Here is an 18,415-nt window from a genome sequence, read left to right as displayed (position 1 = left end):
GGATGCTTTTCTTTAAAAATCTCTCTTTGGGCATTAGTTTCCATATTAGTATTAGCCTTAAGATGAAAAGTGAAACATTAAACTGGAAAAGGGTAGACAAGTATGGATTCTGATATTATTCTACAGAAATGAAGACACAGAATACTATTTACTATGAATGAAAACAATTTTAAGGCCAAGCTCTCCTCAAACACTAGTACAGTGTACCGCCTCCCCGTGTCCCTGTCACACAGACCATATGTGGAAGGATCTGAATCTCTGGCACCGAGATGGAGGAAGCAGACTTCAACTCGACGCAGCTCAGAGAGCGAGGAAGAGGAGAGTCTCAAGCTCAGACGACTTGCTTTACGAACGCTCACAGAATGAGTTCAGAGGGGGATAAACACACTCTGTCCATGTTCAAACATCCCATGAGTCTGTGTAGTTAGCAGAGGTACATACGTGCTGATATGACAGAATAATAGTCAGCCAGACACCACCTCTCAAACAGTGCGGACATGGCTGGAGAAAGAATTAAAATCACGGCTTTAATTCTTCTAAGGGTGACTTTGCCAGGCTGTCTCAGCTCATGGCGAGACTCCATACAGCAGAATGTAAATCTAAAGACCCTTCTGCTCATGAAAGAACCGAGACCCTAATTAGGATTGTGACTAAAACTCCTTTGTGCATCAAAGGTTATTACACAAATATTTGTAAACTCTGCAGAGTGGTCAGTGATGAACGTCGCCAAGACTGAAGTCACTGTGATCACTTGGGACGGAATGAGAACACCAACGGAAAGAACGCTGGGAGAGTGCCCCTCAAAGAATGAAAGGAAAACCATGCTATGGGGTCAAAAGAGGAGTCGAAGGAAATGAGTCATGAACAGTGCCAAACGCCGAAGAGGTGAGGCGTCAGCTAACAGCCATTCACGGCCTTTAAGAGGGCAGTTCCTTCAGGTACTGAAGCTCAGCCTCTATCGCAGTGTCGGGGGGACAGGGACGTGGATGGTGCCCGGGGGAGCGTGCCCACGTGCTTTGAGTCCAGCAGGTGTCCTTTCGGAATAGACCCGACATTCCCGGCGGTGCAGCAGCCCGTGAGAACAGTAACAACACTTTTCTAATCCCTTAGAATTGGACCATTTGTTCTCATTAATTTTAATCTTAACCTGAAAAACTATTGAAACTATTTTAGATCAACATTTAAATTGTCTTGAAATGTTTTAGTTTATGAGTCAAACTGGAGACACAGGCTGTGGAGTAAGATCTCAGCCCTGCTCCACATAGAAATGTGACATGTGAGGGAGAGCCTCCTATTTCGAGAGACTGAGTGACACAAAGGCCACCAGGTTGTCGTCAGTGGGTCACAATGGGGAGTCATGTGCTTGAAACAATGCCACAGGCTTCCAGGTCCGCTGGCTAGTCTTTGGTCTTGGGAATTCATTTCAGCAGAGACTTGTTCAGGCCAGATATGCTGGCTAGTCCCTTACAAGCTCAGCATTTTCAGGCTGCGGCCAAAGAACTGACAGTCCACTTTACTGACACCTTTTATAAACGCAGGTATCAGTGAGTCTCAGACGCTACAGAAAGTCAATGTCATGGTGTGCAATTAGGGTTGAAAGGCTTCTTTATTGCCAGTGTATGTTTAACACAGGATACACTGGCAATGAAGGGTCTAGAATTAGAAAGACAGTTTTATTGGCAAGTGAAAGTCTCTTCTTCTTACGTCTCTTCTTATTATTTAGGCACCAGGGCATGTGGAGGGGCACCTTGTGTGCTGGGATGTGGGGTTTAATGGAATTCTTATGAAGGTCTGACTGTTTAATCAGAGCCCCCTTCTCGGCTAAAAGGATGCCACCGGTGTTTATTCTTGCTGCTCCTCTAGATCTGTAACTCTGGACAGGACAGAATTCGCTGACGTCAAGAAGGCGTACCCTTCTCAGTGCATGTACTGCAAGGACAGAAAGGTGGGGAGGTGGTGCAGTGAGAACTTCAGGACAGGGGCCAGCAGCCCGCAGCCTCATGTCCAAGGGAAGTTTATCGGAACACAGACGTGCTGCTCATGTACACTGTTTCTGGCTGCTTTCGTGGTACACCAGCAGAGACCTTGTATTCCACAAAGCCGAAAGTATTTATTCTCTGGTCCTCTCAGAACAAGTCTGCTGACTCAGAATCCTACTGAAAGCAAACTGTAAAACACTCCCCCCCACCCCCCCTCCACAACACACACACCACGAGATGAGTGGGTTTGAACACTCAGGTGTGTGCTAGTAAGAGATTTTGGCGAGGTGCAAATATGCTTTGATGAAAACTGAGGAAAGGTACGTAAGCTACCACTTTCCATACTAACCGCCTGGGAGGGACTCAGCTTGGCTTCATCCTTTGAGAGGAGGTGCTGTTCTTTTCCTAATGGGCACCTCCGGGGAACAAACATGCTCTCACTGCACTGCCTTATTGGACAGGAAGGCTCTGCGAGGTCAAAGGCCCTTCATGCAGGCAGACCCGAGTACCACGGGTTCTGAAAAAGAGCTTGTCTAGTGCTAAAGAGTGGTCCAGCAGAGCGAGAGGAGGTGGCACCTAGAAGGTCCTATATTCCTGTCCCAGAAAAAGATGCAAATGGGTAATATAACACTTCTGTTTGCCAGTTAAGGATATGGTCCATGCAAAATTTTATGGGTATTTTCCCCAAAAAACTCAAGATATATTTTCAAGGTGAAAGTATTTTTATTATGTTGAAGGGGAAACAATGAATTTAGTGCTCTGTGTGCACTGGCTTACCTCCATCTGCACGGTTCTATTTTTAGTCATCCTACCTGTCCACTCCTCCCAATTACGCCTGCTTTTCAAAACCTCGGAAATGAAGGGCCTTTTTGATCAAGTTCCCTGCGTAGCTACACTTGTATCTTTTCCCATCCCAATGGCTTGTAGAACAGCTGAGAGCAGAGTGTTCAGTGTGACCTCATTATCCGTCACAGGTACTGAACATGCATCCATTTATACATGTGTGCCCACGACGGAAAGGGAGCGCCCCGAGTGTGCTGTCGCCAACAGCAGCCAAGAGCCGACAGACAGCCTGGGGCCGTCCCCGCTTCCAGAGGCAACTGCAGGATTCTAACCGACACCTTTAAACTTACGCAATGAAATCTTAAATGGAGGCACATTTATGAACACCGATGAGAGAAGCTACACACATATAAAACTAGCTGTTTGTGTCGTCTTTAAATAATGTCTTCAATTTCCTTTGCCACAATGAAGATGCGGCTGTGGACTAGTCCCCTCGGAGGCTAATCCGGTTCTGTAATTGCTATTCTTTGAAATGAGCTAGTTGTTTTATCTAATGATTTAGGGGACAATTACTTGACAATTAGTGTGTAACCTACTTTGGAGAATTGCCCGCGTCTCTATGTAAATACCACCATCCCAGTTTAGTAACCCAAGTGGGTGAGTCAAGTAGGGGGCGGGGCGACAAGTACTAAGCTCCACAAATCCTTCACAAGAAGGCTGGTCTCGTGTGGTAAAATGTAAATGCCACCACCTAACATGCCTCTTCACAACATGGCAACTAACACCTCCGACCCAGCACCTCCAGGACGCGCTGTGCACTCCCCGCTGCACCAGGAACCAGCTCCATGGGCTTCCTTCCCGTTTCCCACATCTTCCTCACATACCGAGTTCTGGCATTTGCACTGGTGTTGGCCACACTAATCATTTCAAAACCAGTATTTTGCAGCAAAAAACCAATAATCTTGTCACTAAGTATTCTGAGTTATGGAGATGGTGTACATTTAAGACTCTTGCATTGAGATCTCTATTTGCTAGATTGGGTTTGGTCACTGTCTTTGGCTATGGTCACCCATGGGTGTATTGGGGAAAAGGGTCCTGAGGGTCCAGGATGTGTGATCCTATATATCCTGTGCTTGACAACACAAACTACTTCTAAATAAAATATAGCTTGACAGCGACAAGCCATTAGATGCTAGTAGGCAAAAATCCTGAAGTTCCTGATATCTTTTAAATAATCATTCACTTAATATTGAGCTCAGACTATGTGCCAGATACTATATCTGAATATACTTTGTAGTTTCTAATTTCAAAGTTTTCCCTAACCTAAAATACATACTGCATGCATGTTTGATGTAGGGGAAGAATTACAATGGAAGGGGCCCTGGGTCCTAAGATTCATGGCAAAGTCACAATAGCAACCTGTCTGGGAATCAATTCTTTATTACTCCTAAAGTTTCTTTCAACCTAAAAGAAATTCCACAATTACCTTGAAACCATGTTATATAGTTTTCTCTCTCCAGCTGTTGGGACGTGTGCCAAGAAGTAAGAGTCTTTCACTAAGAGTCTCACACACCCCTAATTATGCGGGAATATCGATGCTTTCCTATTGCCAAACTGGTTGTGCTGGAAAAAAGAAAAACGTCTGGCTGAAGGTCAGGTGGGTGCACAGCAAGCATGGCACAGGGCAGAGGAAGCAGTTTCCACCCCTTTAGCTCACACAGCAGAGATCCCGTGGTGCCTTTTCTTTCCCTCTTTAGTACAGAAATGGATCGTTCAGACGGACTGAGCCCTTACAGCACAGCCCCTTCCATAGGAATGCTGGCCCTCCGGCCACAGCAGAGGCCGACAGTGCCCCCGCCTCCTCAACAGCTCCAGTGCACGCGGGGCCTTTTCAGCTTGGGAAGTGGTCTCAGCTTAAGCCCCGGAACCGCAGCGAAGGCACCCAATTCTTCTGCCTCAGGACCGTTCCAGCGGCGGGCGTTACATGCTACATGGGCACCCACCCGCCTTCAGCTCGCCGTTCTCCAAACTGAACCGTGACTCATCCCTCAGCCAAGCCTGACCGGCCGGTCCTTTCTGTGATCTCCTTCGTTCTGCTAACACCACAAAAACCTACATAACTAGTTAGTATGTTTTCTCATGTCACTCCAGTTTTAAAGACGTGAAATTTATATAGTTACTTATAATCCGTTAACCTACTAATATGCAGTAAATATGGGATAATGTGATTGAGCTTTGCTTTTCAACCCATTCCCCAAAGTACAAGTGTACATCACAGGGGAAATACTTCAATGTTTCTAAAACCTGTAGAGAAACGTTCACGTCATCACGATGGGACACGTGCTGGTTAGAGCCACTCTGTGCTCCAGCGCGGCTCTCCACGCAGCGCAAGGAGGTAGTTGGAGGGGCGTGTGCACTTCTCTTCATATAAAAATACACAAGAGAAACCCTTAAAATAGTACGTAATTCAAACTTTAAACCTCAAGTACAAAGATACCTGAATTATACATGTCAAAGTTTACAAAGGTGTCCCCCACCCCAATTAGTCCAATTGTGTACACTTTGATTGCAAAAAAACAGAATGAAAAAATCAAGAGTCAACAAAATTCACAAGCCAGAAGAAGTTTAGTGCTCACAAGTTTATATTTTTAGGTTTGATAAAGATTCTTGTGTATTTTCTAAATACACGGACAAACAGTCTCGGAAGTTTACATACATGTCTTAGGACACTTATACTAGGTAGGTAAGTTACATTTAAAAATTGGTCTTCGTAAAAGATCTTCCCAAAGAGCTTTTACAAACAGCAGGCAGAGAAAGTGTTCTTTCTATGTTTACAGTGTTAAATGCTGATTCTCCCATTTCATAATGGCCTCAACCACCCCCTCCTCAACCCAAAACGGTGTTTCCAGTAGCCAGTGTACTCCATCCACAGCTAAGTCCCCAGGGTCCCACGCAGGGCTTCCCGTAGCTTCTCCCCACCAGCCTGGCTGCCTAGAGCTGCCCCCGCCGGGAGGCAGGGCCACAGCAGGAGCAAAGCTTCCCTTCTCACCCACAAGGGACTCAGAGACACCTGGACCATGTTTAAGTTTAAGGATCTGGGTGACTGAACGGCACTAGACCTGGGGTTCATGTTTCTTTCTTCATTTAAAAATGAAATGCCGCACTGAGGCTGGGTGCCTGGTTTGTAGGCAGATGGTGCAGCGATGGCTGCACAGGAGGAAGGTAGGGAGGACGTGCACCTGGGGACAGCGGAGAGAAAGGCGTAGACGCTAGATTCCTAACAGCTGTTCTAAGGGAAATGTGTCTCCACAGGGGACTCCTTAAAAGGGTGAACTTCTACAAAAGCTGTTGCATGAGGCCCAGTGGAGCCTCCAGAAGGGCCGGCTCGGAGGCGGCGGTGGGAGCAGCTCGGCCTGGCCTTGACCCTGGCCCTGCGGCTGCTACACGAGCAGGCGGCCGCTGGGAGCCTTTCCTGTCTATAAAATGGAGACAATAGCACCTACCTTAGAGAGAACAGATCAAATAAAGCGCAACGGCACGTGTAGGCACTAAAAAATGGTAGCTTTTGGAATCATTATTCAGAAAAATAAACTCTTCATTCTATGTTGACAAAGTCCTAAAAATATAAGTAAAGCTTATCAAAGTTTTAAAATTTGTGATTTTAAAAACCCAACTCATCATACTTTCTCCATGATTACACCGCTCCAGTTCTTTTCAGGCCTTTGACACTGTTGTAGTGATAGAGTTTCTCTCTTCCCCCTCCTCGTTCCTTCTTTTCCTCTTGGTTCCCGTCTACTGCTGAACAACTGCCAGTGTTCTAAGCATCTGACAAGAGTCTACGCATCACCTCATTCTCATCAGGATGGCTCTACCCAAACCAGCGACTGTTTTCCCCCAAATCTCAAAGCTACTCATGACTGTTCAATTTCCCTTCCTGTAACATCTCTTCTTTTTTCAGCTCTTAGTTGCTGTGGTACTAAAATTTAGCAAAACATCTAGTGACTATGAAAAATGAGGGCCAAACTCTGAATGACAGTGTAGGGACCGTGTAGCGGTGACTGTCAGAAGCCTAAGAAACAGTGTATGACCTTGATTTATCTGAGAGGGTCTGTACTACAGTGAACACCAAAGAGGCAGTTCATGCTCTTCCCCTTCATTAAAATGAAAAGCTCTGAAGTATTTTTAATTTTCAGTTATGAGAGAAAAATTCAGCAAATGTGTTACACACAATTCTGCCAGGGCCCCACAGACCAAACTATGGGTATTTCGTGTTACCTGGGAGACCAACCCTAAGTTCTTAGCATCTCAACTTCCTGAATTTGTACTGTAAGTCAGAAAAAGAACATACTTAAAAAAATAGAAACATCCAGTAGTATACCTTAGTACTAAAACTAGTTTTTAAAAATGATCTAGAAGGGTAAAGGCAGTCCCTCAAGATCATGGAACAAAATAAATTAGGGAGTCAGCAAGTAGAAAAGTTTGTCAGTTCTGTTTCTTGTGAAACGCTTACTTTAAAGAAGAAACTTTTATATAGGCTGAGGCTAATATATTCAAGAGTATAAACATTTTTCCTTTGGATTGCCTTTCTAAAAACAATATGGTAAAGTAAATATAGTCCGATCTGTCATAACACAACATAAAAGGTAATGGACAATCATAGAATATCTTAAATTAACAGTAACAAGCCATCTACATCAAACCTTGTTTCCAACTAAACCAAGCAAAAGCACAACAATCCTGTAGTGTACCACATGTGTATTTCAATTTACTGTATGCAATCTAACAGAAATTTGGTCATAATTTACCAGATATACATAAATGATTTAAGTAGTAAAGAAAATTCAACTTAAAGAGAATAAGTTCATACCTTGGGAAAAGTAAAAAGTACATTAGAGTGTAAAGCCCAGTCCAGTTTCTATGCAATAAGTGACCTGCAGTCTAATAAAGCAGATTTAGCAACTTTCAGATATATATCTTTTCTCTTTAATATATATTTATATATAGACAGATCTACCGATTGTAAACTATGGTTTATTTTAAAGGAGGGGGATAAATGGGATGAAAGAAATCTTTATACTATACTTACATATTCACAATGCAGAACATTTTATGCTTAAAATACTTTTTCATTCATAGTATCTTTACCCAACTAACGTCTACTTTGGACCCCACCAGAACTACATTTTACTCATTTACCTAGAACATTGAGAATAAGATGTACTCTTCAGTCTTAAAAATCAAACCAAAACTATTCGTGTCAGTTTTACAGTTATGTAGAAACTATAATAAAGTTTAGATAATGAAAGATGCATCTGACCATGTAACTGTACTTTATATCTTTAATTTATCCGGGCAGAAACATTGATGTCTAACATTTAAGCATCATTTTACTGAAATCAAAGAAAGCATCTCTTAGAAAAGTATCAATGTTTCACCCTTGATTAAATGGAGCACCACACAGCAGGAAAATATGCTCAATCTCTATTTAAAAGAAAGCTGAAAGTTTGATATCCCTCACTTGATATAATATACAATATGTTCCTGATAATGTTGTGCATATTAACATTAATTATGTGACATCTTGCTGTCATACAATTAGCTAATTCATCTATCATCAGGCTACATAAACCTGACAATTTCTACTTTATAATATATCACCCCTTGTATCCTGAAAAATTCAGTTAATCATAAATTGTAAAGCCTCAATATTTTATTTGTAAGACTTCTGCAGATCACTGAATCAAGGTGACTACTATAAAGACTGCATACCAAGGTGTAGTGACTAAGGAATTGAAAAAAATAATTTTCTATCATAATTTTAAAACACTGAATATCCCAGTAAATATGAAACAAAAGAGAATGCAATTTTTGTGTTAATTTTAATGGTAAAAGGGCACAAGAGTAAAAACCTGATAGTTCACTTATATTGCATAACAAGCTAACCAAACTGGACATGGAGGATAAATCATAAAACAAATCATTTTACTTATTGTTTCTATGACTCTTCTTTCAATCAGATTTCTGTCTTTTCAAATAGGACTGAGGTATAGTACACTGGCAAAAATAAAAAAAGGCAAACAAGAATAGTGCCAAAGTAACAGATACCCAAAACCGAATACCATGTCAGAAAACATCATATAGAACCATTTTATCAGATTAGAGCAGCAAGAGGAAGTGACTTCTAAATCATAATCATTTAGTGGTATTTATCAACTTCGTCACGATAACTTTGCAACATCATTCTTCATTTGTGAAGTAGTAAAATTCATGTCAAAAAGGAAGGGGGAATGGAGGAAGTCAATTAGTTCATTCCAATAAATTACCTCTCCAGTTCTTATAAACATGCCCATCAGCACAAAATTGAGAAATAATACCTAAGACTAGAAGAGACTTGGTTTAACTTATGAAGCAAATCAAAATGGAAAATACAGAAAAGTACAACCAATGGGGTTGAAAAGGCCCCTCACTGAAAATCTGTATTAAAAAAAATAAAATTAATAAAAATAAAAATAGAAACAAAACTCTACTAGTACAAACTAGCCTGAGTGGTTTGGTGGACAGTGTAGTTGGGCCAGCTGTCACTGTATTCTCATAACTGGATTTTCTTCATTCCGGTTAAACTGGTACGTAAACGTCAGCTCTTTACAGACAGGTAATCCATTTTCATTAGGACCCAAAGAGTTACTGTATATCCTATAAATAAAAAATATTTTTACTTTGATAACTGACTGAAGATGTGGGGACTCCATGTAATCCAACCGCAAGGTTGGTTGCTGTCCAGTCCTGTGCAAATATAAAAAAATTTTGCTATAAGGCTTTGACCCTACAGTTTTCACAGCAACTTAACTACCATCCAGCATGTACCATATTTGCAAGCCTTCAAGTTCAACAATTCAAATTGTCGCTTCATGTTACGTCCCAATGCAGCATCCTTGAGGAGCAGAGTAGGCCAATTAGTCATCCTGAGACATACAGACGTCTCCCAACTCGTCCCAGCGTGACGGGTGGTTCTGATCTTCTCCCTCGTCAGCCAGCTCTTCTTCGGCTTCTCCCCCTTCGTTCTCCTCGTACTCTTCATCCCGAGGGAAATCTGTCTCCTGTCCCTGATCTACACCTTCTTGCCTTCCTGGCCGTGGTTTATCTGCACATTCTACACAAATACCATAGCGTCGAGATCCATGTCTGATTCCAACACTGGCAGCTAATATGAAGATCTTCTTACACACCATACATTTGTATTTTTTATCCTTTTTATGCACCTAATTGAAGGGGGGAAAAAATCCAATAAGGACGGTATAAACAACTGAATGCATTTGAACCACTCAAATCACCAGCTGAACCGTGAGTCAATATACCATTTTTGCTGTATGAGGCTCAGTATCAGACCATAAGTCATACTCTTTGTTTAAAGCTATTAATAATCAGCCTTCCTTAAAACTGCAGTAACAGTGCTAATATGCCTTAAACTTTACTGACATAAACATTGTTTAGCTCAAAGATCAGTTATATTTAAAGTTACTTACCAGGGAATGTCTTTTTACATGCTCTCTGCGAGTAAACAGTTTTCCACAAATATCACAGCTAAAGGATCTGACTCCCGTATGAATGAGCAAATGCCTTTTTAGTGTTCGTCTGTATTTGGCTACATAGGTACAATGAGGGCATTTTAACTTGTTCATGTTTAGAGATGATTCACCTTTGAGAATAAAAAAAAAACACAGAAAAGCACTTATATATAAAACAGAAAACTTGCTCTCAAAAGCTTACCTATCCCTGAGAACAGGGACAATTACAGGGCTACTACTGTCTTAATTAAAAAAAAAAAACCCAAAACGCCACAACTCAGAATAATTCTGTAGATGTTTAGGTGACTAATACTTGCCATTTTCCCAAGTTTCTTGTTTTGGCCAAGATTCAGGCAACAATCCATACTTGAAATCGTTTGCAGCACCTGGTAGCAATCCATACTTGAAATCGTTTGAAGTACCTGGTAGCAATCCATACTTGAAATCACTTGATGGGCCAGGCATCAGGCCATACTTGAAATCATGTGAAGTACCTAATACAATTGAAAAGTGATTTCGATGTAATAATGGTAATAAAGATCTGTCTTTTGCTGGAATAAAAACACACAATAAATGAGCATTAAGATAGAAGAGCTTAATTTAAAATAGCTAAATAAAAAACCTCTACATTTTAATCTAAAACTGACATGTTTTCATACTTTATTACCTAATTATAATATCCTAATTGGCAGGCATCTTAAACAGAAAACAAATTAAAGTTTAAAATACAATTCAAACATGGGGGAAAATTCAGTGAAATAAATCTAAATACTATTTAGTGGTGTGTGGAGGCCACAATGAAAATACTGTCTTTCAAACATATTCAACACAGAACCCTGTCTTAAAATAGTTGCTCTTCCTAATTATTCTGTCACTCAAGACTGCCAGCCCAAAGCCGAGCTGTGGAACTAGATGGTCTCCTTCTGTCCCCAAACAATCACATAGCCTTGTTTTAAGACTAATTGGTTTAGAAAAATGGACAAAGGATGAAAAATATAAACAGGTAAACTACAAGTATCAAGTTCTTGTATTATCAGGCCCTTGTCTGTGGTCATAGACACACTGGGCAAGGTAACGGAATGCCTGTGGGGGCTTCACCAAAACCTCTTTCTAAACCCATCCTTGAAGAAATGGAAATCAAGAGGGGAGAATCAGAACACAATAGCCGAAGTCCCGTGGGATCTTCAGAAGAGCTAAACTAGGAATTCTCTCTTCCGGACCTGGTCCCATGTTGACTATTCCTTGTACTGGGAATCCTTGGGCAATGTGAATCCAGAATCCTCATGGCTACTGCCACCCAGATCCAATTCACCATCAGCTCTAGCCGCTGGATGATGCTCAGCAGCCATCAGCTTATCTGCCTTCCTACAGTGCAGTTCAACACAACAATCAGGTTCTTTTGAACACATTGCGTACCGCATAGAAGTCTCTAAGACATACGCCAGGGACCGCACGTTTTTGGGCAAACTGCACGTTATTTAAATCATCATAATGCACTTTAGGTGTTGTTTTTCAATAATTATAACATTTTTATTTACAAAAACAAACAATTAAAGTTCCTAGTACTTTTTAACGTGTGGTACTGCGTAAAACATTTTCCTCTATGAAGAGGGACCAAACAAAATTTACGTAAGTATCTAGATTCGCTCCTATTTCCATGGGCGTGAAAAACGAGAACACTCGTGAGCGGTCCTTAACAGATGGCGCGCGAAACACGAGAAAGCTCCTGAGCGGACGAAATGTGTTAAAACTCAGTCAGAGCCTGGCACTCTGCTCAAAAGCCCGCAAGGACTATCCATCGCACTCAGAGTAGAAGCCAAGGACTCCCCATCTCCTACCAAGCAGTGCCTGACGAGCCCTTGCTTCCAACTGCTCCTGGCCGCTCTGCTCCAAGCAGACTCCCCGGTGCTGTCCTCTGTGGTGAAATGGTCCTACCTTCAAAGTCTCTGCCTGGGACTTCCCCCTTTCAGGCTGTGCACAGCTAACTCGTGCAGCAACTGATTAAGTTTCCTCCCACGTATACCATGGATATAATAAAGGACAGCTTCTCAAAAAATGGGTTTTCTAAGAATTTGTTTCCCAGCCCAGCTGGTTGACTCAGTAGACAGAGTGTTGGCCTGCAGACTGAAAGGTCACAGGTTTGATTCTGGGCAAGGGCATGTACCTGGGTTGTAGGCCCTGGCCCCAGTTAGGCAGGGAGCACGTGGGAGGTAATCAACTGATGTCTCTCTCACATCGATATCTCCCTCTCCCTCTCTAAAAATCAACAGGAAAATATCCCGTGAGGATTAATAAAAAAATAAAAAATAAAAATTCATTTTCCTATACTGCATCTATTTGCAGGTACATTAATTTTCTTAAAAATTAAAATAACTGCCCTAGCTGGAATTAAACTTGGGACCTTTCAGTCAGCAGGCCGATTCTCTATCCACTGAGCCAAACCAGCAAGGGGGCGAGCAGGAGGCAGCCAATCAGTGACTCTCTTTCATCACTGATGTTTCTATCTCTCCCCCTCTCCTCTCCTATCCCCCTCTCCTCTTCTCCTCCCTTCCTCTCTGAAATCAATAAAAATATATTTTAAAAATTTTTGTTTAAGAACTTAAGACGTCTTTTTTGGTGAAAGTATCAATACCCAATAGCGCGCAAAGGCCTCTTGGGGATTTAAAAATCGCATTTCATTGCTAACAATGTAAATTGTTTTGTGCTTAGAAAGCCACCCATTTTGTTAAATGTTAGGAAAGCCCTCTCAAAAACAAAAAACAAAGGAATAAAAGAAAAAAGAAGGAAATCTCAAATCCATAATTACATAATTTAACTATAATGTATTGCTGTTTGGGGGAAAGTTTTCAGAATCCTAGTGAGGCAGCTTGTCTGTGTGTGCGAAGGAATAGATCACCTTCACGTTCCTAAAGTTTGCGCTTTGTGGCTCACAGTTCTTATCCAAATCAATGCCTGTCTTGCCTTTGTATTTTTTTAAAATATATTTTATTGATTTTTTTTTTTACAGAGAGGAAGGGAGAGGGATAGAGAGTCAGAAACATCGATGAGAGAGAAACATTGATCAGCTGCCTCCTGCACACCCCTTACCGGGGATGTGCCCGTAACCAAGGTACATGCCCTTGACCAGAATCGAACCTGGGACCCTTCAGTCTGCAGGCCGACACTCCATCCACTGAACCAAACCAGTCAGGGCTTGCCTTTGTATTTTTAATGTCCAAAACATACTCTTCAGTTATTTGTTGAATAAATGGTATCTGGCAAATGGTATTTCTGACATGCTCAAAATACTTGAAAAATTAACATAAGAAATCATGTTAGATATTCTGATATCAACTAAATATTATTCATTACATAAAGGAACAGACAGAATAGCCTAAAACATGAATTGATAATCCAAGAGTCAGAATTAAAGATTTTGAATACTTGAAATTCCATGTTTTTCTAAATAACCTACAGTAAAGACATAACAAAAAGCATTCATGATAATAGGCAAGAGAGCATTCTGAAATTCAAAATAATTCAAATTAAGGAAGGCTTATCCCAAACTTAGTCACCTCTCCCAATTCTTACAATAATGGGCTATCTTGTAGGATACCTAAGAGCAGCCTGAAGAAAGGCTCCTTTGTAATCTAACCCACTGAAGGGTCATAAAGTCATTGAACAGCTACTGCAAAATTGTGCTTATGATTCCACTAGTAGCCCTGCGCATGAATCCGCGCGCCAGTAGCTCGCTGCCACCCTCCAGTAGCTCTCCCCCGGCACTGCCCCCCCCCCCCTGCCTGCCCAGCCCCTCATAGCTTGCTGCCCTATCCTGCCCTGCTTGAGCTCGCTGCCCCACCCTCCTGCTGATCCATGATCTGGTCGTTATGCAGTCGGCCATTACACTTCACGGCATAGCAACTATTTGCATATTACATCTTTATTATATAGGATAATAGCAAACTAAGAAGACAACAATGTTTTTATAGTCACAATTTTAAGATAAAGGCTGGTCTCAGTTGCAAAAAATCCAATGAATCAAAGTGTCCCCTAAAGACAAGTGACTCTAAATCAAGGTGTTTCTTTTTTTGAGAATGAGATAAATTAGACCATTACCTGAAAATGTGTATGTGCAAATTTAAAACAACGTATGAATGCACACAGCCCAACTGACCAGTCCATTCTTAAAACAGATTTCTAAACCAAAAGCAAGGGCAAGAAAACATTCCTGTACTCAGTGATTCTCTGTACAGCAAAAGTCTTCAAACTGTAACCCAAATAATCTGTAAACTACTAACTTCAAAACCTTTTTTGTAAATTCTTTCAACAGTTAGGAGAAACCACCTTAAGGGAGCTTCTCCGAGTTTTGGCTTCGTTTTTTGCTGGTGTATTCTGACTTCAGAAGCCCAACAGCTTTTGGTAAGAAGTACTCCTAGTAATCCCCTCCCCATCAATTCTTTAAAAAATGTCTAGGCTACACAAGCTGAAACAATGACCATCTATATCCCTTTATGTACATTCAACAAATGTTCATTTTGCGGAATGTGCTCTGCGATACACATACACACCTTTGATGTCTATTTGAAAACAAGCTGTACAACCATCACTTCACCCCTAAACACAGCGTGCATCTTTTAGAACTTTCTCCCACATAACCACAGCACCTTTACACATCCAAGAAATTTAAAGTTGTTCAACACCTGTCATTTAATCCATACGACATTTTTAAATATCCAGCTGTGCCCAAAATGCCCCTTTAGTCCTTGTTGGGACTCATGATATAGTCATGATGGACACTGTGCGCTTGGTTGGTCCCCTCAATCCATGGTCCCGCTGCTTGTTTTTCCTGGCACTACACCTTTAGAATGTGGACTAGCTGGACTTACGTCCATCTACCTCCTTTCCTGTGTGATCAGACCTGGGGCAAGAACACCATACACACTGTGCGTCAGGAGGCCCGTGTTCCGGTTCCTTTCACTACAGCACTGTCTGATCACTCACTCGGTGATGGCCACTCATCAGACCTCTTTATCGTACAGCCCCCTTTTCCTCTTTGTGACTGAAGACACCCTCACCCTGTAAACCTTCCATTCCCACATGCCTGTGCGCAGTCCTGGAAGCCCATCAACCATGTCACCACAGAGTGACGTTCTTGAATTATGTCCTGTGGGGATGCAAAAATATCATTCTTCTATATTTATTAGCTTGTCCTTCTTCTGTAAAGAAAGCTTTCCCTTTCTAATTGACTCATAATGTATTCATGTAATTCTGTGGAATGTGCATGAATTCTTTGTTCCCTAAAGTACAGCTGATATACCAGGTAAATACTACTATTTAGAATTAATATTTTCTGTAGCCAGCAACAGCCAATTATTTTATATCAAAGCTAATTCAAGTACATTTATCATTCTAATAATTACCATTCTCATGCCATCTATATTTTAACACAGTGGTTCTCAACCTTGGCTGCACATTAGAATCACCTGGGAATCTTTTTAAAATCCTGATTTCTGGGCCTCATCCTCCGGAAATTCTGTTTCTTTGTTATGGGATGAGGCCACAACATTAGTAACAAAGAAACAGAATTTCCGGAAGATGAGGCCCAGAAATCAGGATTTTAAAAAGATTCCCAGGTGATTCTAATGTGCAGCCAAGGTTGAGAACCGCTGCTTTAACAGAAGTCATCATAATTACTTTTGATATTGAGTTTTACAATGTCCACCCAACAAAGGAGAAATGCCTATCTTTTTATTTACAGGCTTCCAAAGTCCATCATAATCACAGACACCACAGATGAAAGTACTTACATATAATCCTCTCCTTTAAGAAAAAGAAACTGGAGTAGGTCCTTAGTAAACATGTACACAAACACTTCCCAATCCTCAAATCCTCTTAAATGTATTCTTTTTAAATTCTTACTGCACGGTGGAGGGGGGTTAAAGGGACACTGTAATACTGTCGACAACAACAAGTCCTGCTGTGCCTACCAGCATCGCCTGCATCCTGCCCCAAGCTGGCTTCGGCCAGCACGTTTGCGTTCACATTCCTGTCACAGTCCGGCCCCGGGAGCAGAGCACCATCCAGATCTGAAAGAGATGGAAAGTCATCTGTTATTACAGCCGCACCACAGCCGCCACCCAACACACTCCCTTCTGGAACTGTTTCTTGGGCACACAGAGGGCTGTCTGCAAGTGCTGAACACCTGCTCAACACCGCAAGGCACGGAAGGGCAAGACATGATTTTCAGCCTCAGGAGTAAGTGCACACTCAGCAGCAAGCACAGCGACTGGAGAGCATGAGCTGCGAGCCCGGTGCACCGGTCCTCCAGCCCCATTTGCTACTGGCTACGTGAGCGCATGTCAGTTTCCTCACATGCATCTACTTGTATCAGATTTGACAGAGAAATTAGGTTACTGCAAACCAAGGGTTATAATTATGTCTGGCACCCAACAGAGGATGACTACTGCTGGTACAAAGTACTAGATGTATAAAACATCATATGGCTCAGAGGTGGGAAGGAAATATAAAGCTAAAATAAAAAGGAAGCTATCAGAGAAGAGGTCATTCCCAAGAGTTCATAGCGAACTGTGGAAAGGATGTGACAGGCAGCGCACAAGAAAAAAGCTCACTAATGTGCTAATCCCTTTAAATCTGTTCCATCCCTTCATTTCTCTACCACTGCCTGCAACTGGCTCGTGTCTTTACTCTCCTGATTAGTGAGTAAATGACTCAAACAGTTCCTTGGTCTCCTTGCTTCCCGAATACAGTGCTCCCACCACCACTCTCCCCACACACTGCCCGAGAGATCTTCCAAAAACAGCAATCTTTAAGTTGCTCCTTTCCTTATGATTGCCCACGGTTAACCACAGCTTTTACGATAATCTTCAAACTCCTCTGAGTCCAAGGTAATGTTTCAGGTGCCTGCTTAGGAATCTAGACTCACCCACTGGCACCATCTACTCTCCCAGATGAATCGCACGTTTCTGAAGACAGTGTTACAATGCTGCGTACTATGGACTGCCCCTCTTCTGCCTTCTATTCAAGACCCATCCTTGGTACCACCATTCCGTACTGCTCCGATTCTCAATACTAAAGGTTAAAAAATTTATGGGGTGCAAATATAATCATACAATGAAATGCTACCCAGCAGTGGTTCTAGTGCAGCTATAAACCCCAAACCACCCACCAGATCTGGTACTTTCATACTACGAGGCAAGTAGGATAACACTTCCATCATGACCAAGAGAAGAATAGTTTAATTGATCCCAAGTAGACACAAATAGTGATGTAGGCTCCTGCAGGCTTCCGTAAAGAATTGGCCTTTTTTTGCTAAGAGCAATAAAAGGGTTTTAAACAGGCTGCTAGTCTCATTTGTCTTAAAAAAAAAAAAACAAAAAAAAACCACACAACAGAAATATTCCTGGTGTAGGAATGAATCGAAGGAGGGCAAGAGGAGATACAGGGAGACCAGTTAGGAAGCTATTTTAATACTACAAGTGAGAGCTGGTGGTGGCTTGTGACTTGGTTGAATGGCCATGGCAAATGGAGAAAAGTGGATGAATTTGAGTTTGTGGGGGAAAACTGACAGAGTTTGGTGACAGACTGGGTGCTGGGGTGGGGGCGAAGGTCATGAGTACGTTTCCAGACTGCTGCTAATGGCAGCTGGGAACCTGAGGAAAGCCCATTCTGGAGGGAACAGGAGGTGTAGGAAGTTCAATTGTGAACTTTACGGAGTGAAACGTACTTCAGAACAAGGCTGAGTAATGTGCTTGGGGCGGACGGGGTGAAGAAGGCAGCGCTAGGACTTCCTGGGGCCAGCTCTGCCACGGCCCCGCGGTGAAACAGGCTACTTTGCTTCTGTGATTGAGGACTGCGCCACAGTGCTCGTGCAGTCCCTCCCCCGGCAGCAGTGCTAGCTGGGAACTTCCTAGAAATGGCATTTCAGGCCGCCGCAGACCTACCAGACTGTGGAGGTGGGCCCAGCAACCTGGAGTTAGTAAGCCCTCTAGGGGACTCGGATGCTCAGGGAAGACTTAGGGCTGTATTTTTTTCTTCCAGGTGGAGAAATTTAGTACCAAAGACTATAAATTTGGTGCTTGAGCTGGGGAC

The 18,415-nt window shown here is 42.2% G+C and overlaps 1 protein-coding gene across 2 annotated transcripts in view; it reads right to left on the bottom strand.

Annotated features, from left to right (window-relative positions):
• Nucleotides 1-5,368: 5,368 nt before the first annotated feature.
• ZBTB10 (zinc finger and BTB domain containing 10) overlaps nucleotides 5,369-18,415 on the bottom strand; it is a 31,546-nt gene continuing 18,499 nt past the window's right edge. The window contains exons 3-6 of one of the 2 annotated variants that reach the window (XM_036338772.1): nucleotides 16,294-16,392; nucleotides 10,645-10,878; nucleotides 10,286-10,458; nucleotides 5,369-10,021 (exon numbers count right to left, since the gene is read on the bottom strand). In XM_036338772.1, coding sequence (XP_036194665.1) covers nucleotides 9,716-10,021; nucleotides 10,286-10,458; nucleotides 10,645-10,878; nucleotides 16,294-16,392 — 812 coding nt within the window. In that variant the 3' untranslated portion in view covers nucleotides 5,369-9,715. The remainder of the gene's footprint in view (nucleotides 10,022-10,285; nucleotides 10,459-10,644; nucleotides 10,879-16,293; nucleotides 16,393-18,415) is intronic. The other variant, XM_036338773.1, reaches the window with a different exon arrangement.

The sequence above is a fragment of the Myotis myotis genome, unplaced genomic scaffold, assembly GCF_014108235.1.
Source record: "Myotis myotis isolate mMyoMyo1 unplaced genomic scaffold, mMyoMyo1.p scaffold_m19_p_16, whole genome shotgun sequence".
Classification (NCBI taxonomy): Eukaryota; Metazoa; Chordata; class Mammalia; order Chiroptera; family Vespertilionidae; genus Myotis; species Myotis myotis.
This window is presented reverse-complemented; position numbering and strand designations above follow the sequence as displayed.